This window comes from Megascapheus bottae, chromosome 13 (genome assembly GCF_031878675.1).
Source record: "Megascapheus bottae isolate mThoBot1 chromosome 13, mThoBot2.hap1, whole genome shotgun sequence".
Lineage (NCBI taxonomy): Eukaryota > Metazoa > Chordata > Mammalia > Rodentia > Geomyidae > Megascapheus > Megascapheus bottae.
In genome coordinates, this window is record NC_143521.1 from 39,320,977 (window position 1) to 39,333,940 (window position 12,964).

General features: G+C 42.1%; 1 protein-coding gene across 7 annotated transcripts in view; it reads right to left on the reverse strand.

Moving 5' to 3' along the window:
* Positions 1–12,964, reverse strand: part of Tbc1d1 (TBC1 domain family member 1) — a 167,065-nt gene that overhangs the window by 109,685 nt on the left and 44,416 nt on the right. Inside the window, exon 1 of one of the 7 annotated variants that reach the window (XM_090343724.1) lies at positions 3,179–3,382. The exons of the other annotated variants lie outside the window; for them this stretch is intronic. Coding sequence (XP_090199850.1) covers positions 3,179–3,208 — 30 coding nt within the window. The 5' untranslated portion in view covers positions 3,209–3,382. Of the gene's footprint in view, positions 1–3,178; positions 3,383–12,964 lie in introns of those variants that run through there. 7 annotated transcript variants of the gene reach the window in all.

Here is a 12,964-nt window from a genome sequence, read left to right on the forward strand (position 1 = left end):
CAAGACATACCATCAGCTGTTTACACCCTCAACAGCTTCTCACTGCACTTAAAAGCAAAGTTCAGCCCAATATTCTCTCCAATCTTCAGGGACCAAATTCCCCAGCCCCAAGCTCAGGCTATGCCCCAGCCACCAGGCTTCCTTCCTGTTGCTCTGCCTGGGAACATACTGACTACCCCCTCCCCACACATAGGAAATGCCACCCCACCCCCCAAATGGCTTCTTGAATCTGAAACTACCTTGTTGATCTATTTGCTTACTGTTTTGTTGTCTCTCCCACCTACAATGTGAGCTCCATAAAACCCAGGATCTCTTGTTTATGGCTAAGTCCCTGTTCATCAAACAGGGCCTGGCATACAGTAGCTTCCTAAGTATCTGTGTAGAGAATGTTGTTAAATGAATAATGAGGACAAACCTATGTTTAAGGCAAAGTAAAATTAGGGGAAAATGCTTTACATAAAATACTAATTAGCAACCAATTATTTGCTTTAAAAAGGGATTGCTTCCCTAATGAATTTGTAAGCATTTGGCTTACAAATGCTAGTGTTTAAAGGGTAAAACTATTGTGTATAGTGAACCAGTTCCTTCAGAGTATAGATATTGCCTGGTATGCAGAAGGAACTCACTAAACATAATACAGAGAATAAACTAATGAAAATTTTCTTGGATTTGAAACACATCATGTCTGGCTGTGTGGATAAAAAAAATCCATTATCATGTAATACTAACATAATCATAGCCTCAATCTTTGAGACAGGTGCAAATCCGAGCTAATTCAGAATATTGCCTGGCAGTTTCACAGTAAGATACATGGTGACATAACGACAATCAACAGTCAGGCTCCAAATTGCCAGGCTGCTGGGGACATCTGTGGGTTTCGTGCAAAATCACAAATCTATGTGAAAGACTCAAAGACTGCACTCAGTATCCTGCCCCACTTGACATGTAACATATACCTGCCCTAATGGTCCTATCATGTCCGATAAAAAACAAAAGCAATGCAGTGCTTAATTTCTTTTGTAAACATAACTTTTGCCTGTTTTGTCTTCATTCCTACATGATGAAACTGTTCACTCCTCACAATGGATTTCCATACAGAAAAAAACAAGTTCATGCACGGGTGTCCACCTGCACTGGCAGACACTCACTCCCCTTCTCCTTTCTGACCAGGTGTGGAGCAGCAGCTGCAAAGGTCAGAATGGAAAATAAATCAGCCAAGTAACTGGATGTGTGAGTGCTGTGTGAAGCGTGGACCTTATGTGTGTGTATGTGATCTTAAAGGGACACTGCAAAAACAAATACAAATGCACTTCGGGATTCTGTACATTCGCAAACAATCAATGCCTTTTGCTGAAGCCCATTCCCTAGTTTAGAAGAGAAAGCACCTTGGTAACTTGTTCCTTCACCACAAACCAAACTGGTCCCAGAGAAGATCACTCTTATAATCAACAACACTAAGAAAAAGAGTTTTTAAAGGATCATTTCATAGCTTAAATTTACAGAATAACACTGCATTTTTTAAATCAACTTCAGGATGTGATTTATACCAAGGCTGCACCAGCTAAAGAAAATGAAATAGAAGATAAATACATTATTTTAAAATGAAGTAATGCAAATAGATAATTTTTCCCAAAAAAACACGTAATAGGTTTTTACTATTGTTCTGGAATTTAAAGAACAATTTAAGAACAAGAGAACCTAAATCGAGCTATCACAGCAAGCACAGAGTTAGTTCTGTTATGTGAGCACCAGAAATACTGCCCTAGAGGAGGCTGAAAACCTTCCTCAGTGCTCCTCAAGTTTCTGAAGTAAGGGCTTCACTCTCCTCTCCACAAGAAATATGCTCTGGAAAAGTACATAAAGCTTAGAAACAGGACAAGCAAAGCAGTTGTTCTTTAAAAGAAGTAGTAGATCCTTAAGATGTACCCTGACTTTGGGATAAAACAACTCAATGAGTCCAGATTTGTTTGGGGTGATTCCCCCCCCCCTTTTCAGCTTTACCGAACAATATTGCAAAACACCAGCATAACAATATAAAAGCAACCCATCCCCTAATCTACAATAAGCAAAATATCGTCAGACTACACTCTCTGAATTACTTATTAAAGTACACAATGTTCTTATATTTAGCATAATTTTATAAAAGCTGACGTCAAACCAGAAAATATGGGCATTGCCCACATTTCAGTACAAAACTCTTAGTGACTCAAAACTTTTACCACCAGTTGTGAAGGCCCAGCTGGATCGTTATTTACAGTGTCTAGCAGTCAAGTAGGTGTCATCTGGGATTAACTACTCTGAGTCTCCCCTTTCCCATCATTTCAATTACAGGTGAAGCCACATCTGTTCATAAGCATTAACAACAACAAAAAAAATGCAATTAGAAAAATAGCTCTAAAAGCTTCACACCCCAACTAGAGACAGAACCACCACCTGTTGAGTATTTTTAAGGCAGTCTCTCCACCTGCCTTTACCAGAATCTTCAGAAGGGCCAGCAAAGGGCGTCTCCGGAGTGAGGACCACTAAAGGGATTCATGAATCAAGACACTCAAGACACCTAGGACTACAGGATTGCTGAACAAGAATTCTCTTGGGAAAAAAAAAAAAAAAAACCCTAAAAAAACTTCGCCAGCATCTTTATTTTAGCAGCTGGTAGGTTTGCCCTGGATTCATGAACGTTAAAAAAAAAAAAAAAAAAAAAAGTTGTAGAAATCAAAATTTAGTGGCAATACAAAGAAAAACTTGGACTTAACATTCAGCACTCAGAACACATAGAGTTAAAAAAAATATTAAAAATGTAAGCCCGGGTCCCCGGGCATCCTCTGAAACCCAGTCTACCAAGCACCAACTCGGCCCCGGAAAGAGGAGGGCGTGCGTCCAGGTTACGGGGGGAGGAAGGGGGGCACGGCGGACGCGGCCCGCGCGCGGCTCGGTCCAGCCTCAGTCTCCCCACCTGGGCAATGGGCACGACGCCACCCCGCCAATTCCACCAGGGACGCCAAGGGTAATGAATGAAAAGTACCCCACAATCCACCCGGCCGCCCCCTCCGGGGCGCCCCCGCCTCCCCCGCCCGGCGAGCCGCGGCCGGACGGTTACCGAGATAGCCCTGAACCGCCGGGACGCGGACTCCGCCGGGCCGGCCACTCCGGTAACGGGCGCCGGCCCGCCGCCGCCTACCTTGGCCACCCAGCTGAACAATGGTGACATCCCGGGCCAGGTGGCGGCTTCCTCGCCCGCCGGCTCCCGCTCACTCGCGCCGCCGGCCCGTGAGCCCGTGGGAGGCCGGACGCCTCAGGCTCGGGGCGCGGCGCGGCCCGGGCATCCTCCCCCTCAGCGGCAGTGCAGGCGACGACAACGAGGCGGCGCGTTCCGGGAGGAGAGGAACGCGCCCTCCAGGATGCCCGGCCGAGAAAGGGAAGTGGGCGTGGCCCGAGTGCTCCCTCCCCTCCCGCGGCGCTCGCCACGCCCCCTGACACGCCCTCCGGCCCGCCCAGGCCCCGCCCTCCTCGGGCCTGCTCCAGGCGGGAAGTTGAGACGCCAGAGCTTTGCCCACCCACCCCGGGTTAACTCCCACAAGTGGGGACAAAACTTTGGGAGCCTGCAAGCGGCGTCTCCCAACTTTGAGAAATCTAAAAGTTCTCTCTGGGAATCGCGGAGCTGGAGAAAACGAAAAGTCCCATCAGAGTTTCCCTCTAAAGGCTGTGGATTGCTGGTGACAAAGGGGCCAGTGTTTCCCAGCCCCTAATACCTTTATGTAATCAGAGGTGCTTTTCTTGGCGTCCGTGAAAACCCAGCTACTGAGAGGTGAAAAGGAGCAGGGGTAAAGAACACTCCACTCCAGCCGACTTGCAGCTTGCTGGTGGCAACCTGCAGGAGGCTGACTGACTTCCTCCCCTCTCCAGGAGGGCTGAAGAGGCTGGGTGGTCGGGTTTATGACTACAAAGGTTAAACTGGCACTCCTGAGTTATGTTGGGCAAAAAGGAAAAGTCCAAAGGTCTAATAGCTGACTAGTGATGTCGTGCAGGGCCAAGCCACGGGACTTCCGTAGTGCAAGCTGAAGACTTCTTTTCCTTGTGCTATGTTAATTGTACATTATTTTCAGAAAGGGCCAGTAGGGTATGTTGATGTTGTTCCCTAAATATCTGCCATCTTAGCATGGTGGGTATATTAGTGTATCTGTTGCTATGTGACAAATTACCACAAACTAAAATGCTCACAATAACTATTTGGGAAAGTCAGAAATCCAAGAGCATCTTAGCCACGGTCAGGCTGTTAACTGGGGTGGTATTCATTCCAGGACTAGATAGGATTGAAGAATCCACTTTGAAGCTCCCTTGCATGACTCTTACCTGGATTCAATCTCCTGTTGGATCCAGAGCCTCAGTTTCTTGCTTGGTTCTGGCCATGGGGCTGCTCTGTTTGCATCTCCTATCATTAGTATTCCAAAACAAAGCATGAGTTCAAAAGGAATGCAATCCTTTTGTAAGTGAAACACGGATAACATACATCCCAGCACTTCTGTGGTTTGTTCCTTGAAGCCAGAGGTAAATCTAGTCCATATTTGGGGAGATTACTTATGCAAGGGCGTGATTATGAAGGAAGAAGACCACGTGTATTGAGGTCATCCTGCTTTCCCCCTTTCTGATGCAGGACACAGGAAGGAGACAAACCATAAAGACATAGGCAAAGTCAAGAGTGGTGATTGAAAATGGCCTTTGGAGCATGAAGGGAGAGCTGTCCATTGTTTTAAGCTGTGCTGTTCCCTGAAGATTACTAAGTGGTGTAAAAGGGGAATAATATGCTGCCCTGCAACCAAATCCCTTCCCTATCATCTACCACATCACTTAGAAGCAAATAGAGAAAGTAAATGCTAAGAGCTCCATTAAAGAGAACACTTCTGGCCTCTTGGACCTTACTGCTTTAGATATGGTTCTAGAATCAGCAACTTGGTCTCAAGAAATGGCAAGTCACCAGAAATGTAGAACCCAAGACCCAACCCTAACTCAGATTTTCTGAATCCAGAACCTGCATTTATCTCTGATTCCTAATGTAATATTATGATATGTATTCTTTTTGGCTTTTGGACATGGTCCCTGGTTTATAACCTCCTCCCTAAGGCAGACCATAGAAATTAGAATTTCTCTTCCCTAAGGTAGGTTGTAGAGACTCTAATACTCCCTCACTTTTCTGTCTTGGACTAGCCATAAAGGAACTCTCTGATCTTGTCAAAGAGAACATTCTAAGACCCTTCTCATTCTTAAGAGGTTAGGGTCAATGATACCCTGAAAGAAGGAATGCTATACCCAGAGGCCAGGAAGAATGATGAAGCTTTCTTACCCAGTCTTACCAGTCTACTAGCGATCATGCTTATGAAATGGGTTCTCCATTAAAAATGCAAAAGAATTGGGCTGGGGCTGGAGGAGTATGATGGATGGACAGGTAGAAATCCCTGGAGGATAGCATGCTAGAAGAAGGCCTAAGAGCTCCTCAGCTCTTCTTCCTTACCTCAATCTGGACATCTTTTAACTGTATCTTTTGTAATATCCTTTATACTAAATCATTAAATATGTTTCCTTGAGTTCTCTGGCCACTCAAAGAAAGTAATCAAACCTCAGGAGTGAGTGGTAAGAATCTTACAAGCCTGTTTTACCTGGCATCAAAAATGTGAGGGGAGAGTCTTGAGGACTAAGCCCCAACCTGTGGACTCTGATGCTATCTAATTACAGGTAGACAGCATCCAAACTGAATTGGATCAGAGGACACCAAGCTGGAGTCTGAGGCAGCAGAATCCATTGCTTACTTGCTGGTGGAAAAGGGGAAGAAACCCTTGAGGGCACAGACACTGCCTGTCTATTATGCTATGAGAGCAGAGGGGAAACATGCAGCTTGTTTTTCCTAGACATACCTGATGATCAGTTTGTACAATCAAAGTGTAAGAAGCACTAGTCATATGAACTTCATTGAGATCGGTCTTTTTTGTTGTTTGGTTTTTGTTTTTATGCTGGTCCTGGAGCTTAACCCAGGGTGTGGGCACTGTCCCTGAGCTTTTGTGCTCAAGGATAGAGCTCTACCACTTTGGGCCACAGCACCATTTCCAGCATTTTTGATAGATAAGAGTCACATGGACTTTCCTGCCAGGTCTGGCTTTGAATCCCAATCCTTAAATCTCAGCCTTCTGGGTAGTCAGGATTATAGACATGAGCCATCAGCTCTCAGTAAGACACAACTACTGGTTTTGTCTTGAGAAAGCAGCTCAAGTGACTTGAGATGATATGAACCAACTTAGCTAGACAGATAGCCATTTTGCTATGAATGAATGGGCAGCAAGGACCACACTGGACAGGCTAGACTAAGACACTGCATCGCAATCCATCATAACAGCTGAGCTCTCCCAAAGTACTCAGAGCCTAGAAGCAACTGTAATCGAGAAAGGGAAAGGAAGCACCAGAATTGGCTTGAGAAACTTCAAATATTTGGCGCTGACTGGGATAAATGTTCTGTCACAGAATATAGAGATGCTACAAAAGAAAGATGACACTGACTCTCAAGTGAGGCATGGTGGTGCATGCCAGTAAGTCTAGCCATTTGGAAGGCTGAAGCAAGAGGATAAAGCCAACCTAGCAAGATTCCTTCAACCACCACCCCTAGTCTCAACAGAAAAAGAAAAAAAAAACATGCATTTCTTGCAAAAAATAAAACTAGAACAAAAAACCCCACACATACACAACAAAATTAAAATCTGATCAAATCCTAAATGTGACAGGTACAATGAGTAAGTGGGCAGAGGAGTGACATGTGCAGACAGGGCTATGAAGGAGTCATTGTTTAATCCTGGAGCCAGTCCTGTCTCTCTGCACATCCAAGGTGGACGCTCCTGTAGATTTCCCTTCACTGCCTAACACTTAGATGCTAAAAGGCACTGAAAGCAGATGCACAGAAGTCTCCTCTGAACCAGGACTTCCAGCCTGTTCCAGGACTGGGAGAATCATTCCTTTCATGAAAAGGAAGGCCTTTACATTGGGTGAACTTGACAGAAAGTCCTGGAGCTTAACACCAAATATTTTGAGAAATATTCATGAAAGGCCCCATTTTCATTTACTGGCAACAGGTAACAGCAGTTGTACTACACAAAGAAATTCTGTTTTCATCCAGAATTTCATTAGGGAAAACTATTAATATCAGACAATTGATCCCACATTCAACTAAACTATTCTGATCCCACACTCAACTAAAACATTTTTTCTTAAAATACCATGCTACTGCAGGGCACTGTTGGCTCATGCCTGTAATCCTACTTACCTAGATGGCTATCTGAGGATCATGGTTCAAAGCTAGCCTGGGCAGGAAAGTCTATGAGACTTTTATCTCCAATTGATCATTAAAAAGCCAGAAATGGGGCTTGGAATTTGGCCTACTGATAGAATGCTTGCCTAGCATGCACAAAGACCTGGGTTTGATTCCTTGGTACCACATACATAGAAAAAAGCCCGAAGTGGTACTGAGGCTCAAGTGGTCGAGCCCTAGCCTTGAGAAAGTCCAAGGACAGTGCTCAGGCCCTGAGCTCAAGCCCAGGACTGGCAAAAAAAAAATTTTAAAGCCAGAAATGGAGCTGCAGCTCAAGTGTCAGAACACTATCCTTGAGTGAGAAGCTAAAAGATAGTGCCCAGGCCCTGAATTTAAGCCCTAGAACTGGCACCAAAATAAATAAATAAATAATAAATAATAAATTAAATTAAATATCAGTGTCCCTCCAAGATAAAAAATGATTCCCAGATGCGCATGAAAGGAGTCTATGTATACCAGGTGATTTTAACAGCCCTCAAGTGATTCTAATGCAGTCAGGACTGGGAACCTGTATATTTAGCAGTCATTGTTCAAAGAAATAGATGCTTTCCAGGCCCAGTTGCCTAGCAGAGTGACCTAGCATGGGAATGAGTGAGTGTGTGAGTATATGAGTGTGTAAGACACAGTCAGAGAGACAGAAATTTGGCTGTGTTGGAGCACAGGTCAAGTTCTCAGTGACCTCAAAGGGAAGAAGGCGGATCATACAGATATATGAAGAAAGCCAGGTGTGAACCAATAAGGAATAAATGAATAAGAAGTGTGTGTTAAAGAATGTATACTCTACTATTAAAGCACTCTATCCAGCCAAACCAAAAGTGTCAGCTACTGAATTCAGCCAGGAAGCTCATTATTGGGTGGTGAATTTGGGGCTTATTTAAAGGTTTACTTAAAGAAATACAACATAACATTGGAACAAATATCTCTGATTTTCAGCTGAAATGGAGAACCACTTCCATAGTTATAGTTTATTTGAAAAGAAAAAGAGAATTCTGTTGGTCCTACAGGAGTGTAGTAGGCTATCCAACTAAGATTACAGATCTCCAAAGACAACTGTCCCTACAGAAAATTTGAGACCACTTGCTCTCTTCCTCGGTAACTTTAAAAAAAGGATGTTTTATTGTTTTATCATCTCAGTTTTCTGCGAGGTTAAGAAGGCACTTGAAAAAGGGGAGAACTTAGGAATTGGAAGAGTAGCTTTCCCCTGACCCTGATCATAACTCATACAAGCCCTGACACCCCTTTCCAGAGCTTAGATTCCTCCTAAGAAGATGAGCAAGAAGCCAGGACAGGAAATTTCCCCTCAGGAGGAAGTAGCAGATGGCTGACTTCTTCCAACTGAAGGAGAGTGAGAGTAGAGAGGCAGAGAAACCTGCAAAAGCATGACCTCACCCAGTCATGGTGATCTCTTCCCCACCACAAGTCCTGGTTAAAAATAGAGCCATTGTAATACTAACTCTACAAGGAAATTCAACTGACTTTCAAGTGAATCAGAACTACTTACTTGGCCACTGGGCAAGAATTTGTTCAGTTCACAGCTATGAATATGCATTAGCATCTATTGTGTACAGCACATAAGTCATTGCTGCTAGTAGGGAAAGTGAGTCAGACCTAAATCCTGCCCTTGAGGAGCATAAAGAATGGCAGGGGGATGGGGGGAGAAGAAGAAGAAGAATGTAAAATGCAACAAGAAAGGCCCCTGTGAGACTTGGAAGAGTTCCTAGGGGAGAGGAAATAACTTCACGCTGGAAAGGAAGAATGAACTTCTTGGCTGGAAGGTTTGAGACCTTTTATAGATGGTATGAGAGCTTTCCAGGGAGAAGAACTAACAAGGATTCAGGGTTGGATCATGCATGTTCGTCACTAAAAATCATGATTCATGTAGAAGGAGTTAGTACAAAACCAGTTTACATTGTATAAAGAACATTTTAGTGAGAGTTTAATGTGTAGACATCCCTTCTGGGAATAAAAGTTTGTTTAAAAAAATTGCTGAGGATAGCATCAAGTTCAAGAAACCCCAAATCAAATATCTCTGTGTGAACTGAAGACTTCTGCTTACGGAAAAACATGGCTATCGATGTTCATAGCTAATCAATCCACCATTACTCCAAAGTAGAAGCAACCCAGTGAGCGCCAACTAATGAATGGTACACATATGTGGGATCGCACACAGTGGGATGTTATTTGACTATAAATTAAAGTTTTACTCATTCCATAATGAGTAAAACTGGAAAACATTAGGCTGATTGAAATAAGCTAGCCAGAAAAATACTATAGATTACGTGATCCCATTTATATGAAATGTCTAGAACAAGCCAATCTACAGAGACAAAAAGTTGATGAATGGTTTTCCAGGAATAGAGGGAAATGACGATAAAGAGAAACTACTAATGAGTACAGAAAGGTGACTATATTTAAAAAATAAATTGCACCTCAATTCCAAAATCTAAGTGATAATGACTGAATTACCATAGGTAAGATGATTCCATATTGTAATTCCCTCTTTACAGAGCTGAATTCTGGCATGTAGTAAATGCTCAGCAAATAGCAGCTATACCTATAGTGGGAGGAGTAGGAGTAGTGATGGCTTCTGTGTAATGCTGGTCTTAAATGCACAAGGAGAAACAGAAGTAGTCGGTGATTTACCTGTAATCTTAGCCACTCAGGTGACTGAGATCTGAGGAACACATCTCAAAGCCAGCCCAGGCAGGGAAATCCATCAGACTCTTAGCTCTAGTAAACCACCAAAAAGCCAGAAGTGGAGCTATAGCTCAAGTTAGAGAGCACCAGCCTTGAATGGAAAAGCTAAGGAACAACATCCAGGCCCCAAGTTTAAGTACCCCATGCTACCACAAAAGAAAAGAGAAAGATATGATGGATTGTAGGTTCTACATTCAGAGCTAGATTTATGGACACAGAATGTGATAGGACAACTAATAAAGATGGCAGAAGGAAGTATGCATTAGCCCAAACTAACTGTAGTAGGGGTAGGTCTCCAGATCATCTCTCAGTGTTTTCTTCTCTCTTTTTATGAGTCGCTATGTCTAGCAACAAAATTGTGCTCCGTTTGTTACTTTAACCCGAGAAGCCAAGCTGGGACTTGTCTAAGTTATCTCATAAATTTCTGCTATTCTAGCTAGGCAAATGCATTCCTGGTCCCGCACTGCTAACATTTCAGAACCTTCCCAAGGCCATGGGTCCCCCTCACTCTGTGACATCCCCTTTCCCTATCCCGCACACTCTCATACTTCAAGGACACTCAAGGACTCACATGTTTATTCATGCCAGAGTCAAAATGGATTCTTTGGGTCACTAGATTGTGTATTTGAGACCCAGCTTCCTAGGCAACAGAGCTTAATACATTGGTGAATGAAAGAAAAGAAGTGCAGGAAGAAGTGGAAGGATAAATTTGGTGAGGACTTCATGGAGGCAGGCCATAAGTTCAGGTGATTATCTATGGAACATTCCACTCTATAGGCTGAGTTTCCCTTGTCAGAAATGCCTAGAATCAGAAGTATTTCAGTTTTTGGATTTGTTTCAGATTTTGGAATGGTTTTACACATACACAAAGAGATCACTCAAGGCTAAATATAAAATCCATTTCTATTTTATATACATTTTATATGTATACCCTAAAACTAATTCTACACACCATTTTCAGTGCACCTGTGTTTTGACTGGTCTATCACAAGAATTAGGTGTGGAATTTTCCACTTGTGAAATTATGTTAGGACTCAAAGAGTTTTAGAATTTCAGGGGAAAATATGTATACTTGGGTAGAGTTAGGTTAATGTTTAGTTAATTGGAAACAGTAAGTTATCTAATTTTACATTTTTATTTTGTGTATTAAACAGTACCTTCTTGTTACAAGAAACCAGAGTAACAACAGTAAAAACAGTTTTAATAAGAATATTTTTTAGTGTCTCTCACCACTTACCTTCCAAAATTTATCTTTTACCTTGAAAAACTGAAAGCTGGCTACAGCACAACTAGAATGGAGCAAATTCTGCAAAGCAGAGGGAGCTAAGCAACTGGTAATTCTAGAGAGAGCAGAGCTCACTAAGAGTAAAACCAATTTGGGCTGTCCTTCCAAAACAAAACTTTATTCTGTGAAGCAAATTTCTCTCTTCAATTAAAACACTAGCCAGTTCATTAAAGTGCTTGTGACATTCAAAACCACATTATATTTTATTTTGCTTATTGAAGTATTTGTTACCGCTTAAATATTTTTTTCTTATTAGGTGTACACCAGTTCAGATTCACTTTTTGAGCTTACAAAATATTCCAAAAATAGAAGCAGGATTTATCTATTTTTAGTTCAGCCTATAAAGTTCCAGCAAATAATCCTTCCAAAACACTATACACATGTTTCAAATTCATGGAAAAATCCTTCAGGAATGAGCTCACAAAAGAAAACAGTAAAAAATTAGTGTCAAAAGATTTTGACATCCACACCCTGTGTTAAAAACACAGAATTGTAGCTTTAAACTCAAACATTCTATCAAAATTATAATGGAAACATTAAGGGCCTCCATTTGTACAGAGCTAATTTTACCTAACTATAATTTATTTTCTAAACGCCTTTGAGAAACAAGGCTGAAAAATATTCATTGCTGTTTCCTGATCAAATCTATTAGCAAATAAAAACCTAATCCAATTTTCCTTTTCCTTGCTTTCATAGTAAATCATAATTTCCTAATTGTTGTATGATAGTTGAAATTACCTTCAGTTAGAATAATTTTTCACTTCTAAAAATCACTGTTATCCATATCGAATCAATTTAAAATAATCCAATTTTAACTACCACTGGTGGTTCAGGCCTGCAATCTGGAGGCTGAGATCTGAGGATCACAATTGCAAGTCAGCCCAAAGCAAGAAAGTCTATGAGACTCTTTTCTTAAGTTAGCCACTCAAAAGCTAGAAGTAGATCTGTGACTTAAGTGGTAGAGAACTAGTCCTGAGCAAAAAAGCTAAGGGACAGCACCTAAGCCCTGAATTCAAGTCCTAGTTCTGGTGTGCACACACACAAACACACAAACAAACACACACACACAAACACACAGACATACAGACAGAAACTTATGTTTTTAAGCACAGTCAAAGCTCTTTCTGAAATGTCCTGAAATGTCAATTTTTCAAAGGACTAAATTTATGTCCTTTGATATATAAGATCAGAACAGCATAGGATTCCAGAAAGGATGGTGACATGTGTTTGTTCTTTGTACCTGGACAGATACATGATCACTTGTACAGATATGCAAAATAATCTGCATTTTGTGTGCATTCATGTACTGGGACTTGAACTCAAGGTCTCTAGTTCTCAAACTCACAAGTGGTCCTCTTCCACTTAAGCCACCCTCCACTCCAAGATTTTTGGCTAGTTAAGTGAAGACAAGAGTCCCTCAGATTTGTCTGTTGGTGTTGTCTTTTAATTGTGATCTTGAGATCTCAGACTCCTGAGTAATTAGCATGATAGGTGTGAGCCACCAGAGCTCAGTTCAATCTGTATTTTTGTGTCCATACTATAACTGAGATCCCCATAAAAATGCACTAAAACACGTACACTTGGCATCGTACTTGGCATTGAGTCTGCTTATGGCTCAATATAATTTTCAGATGCAC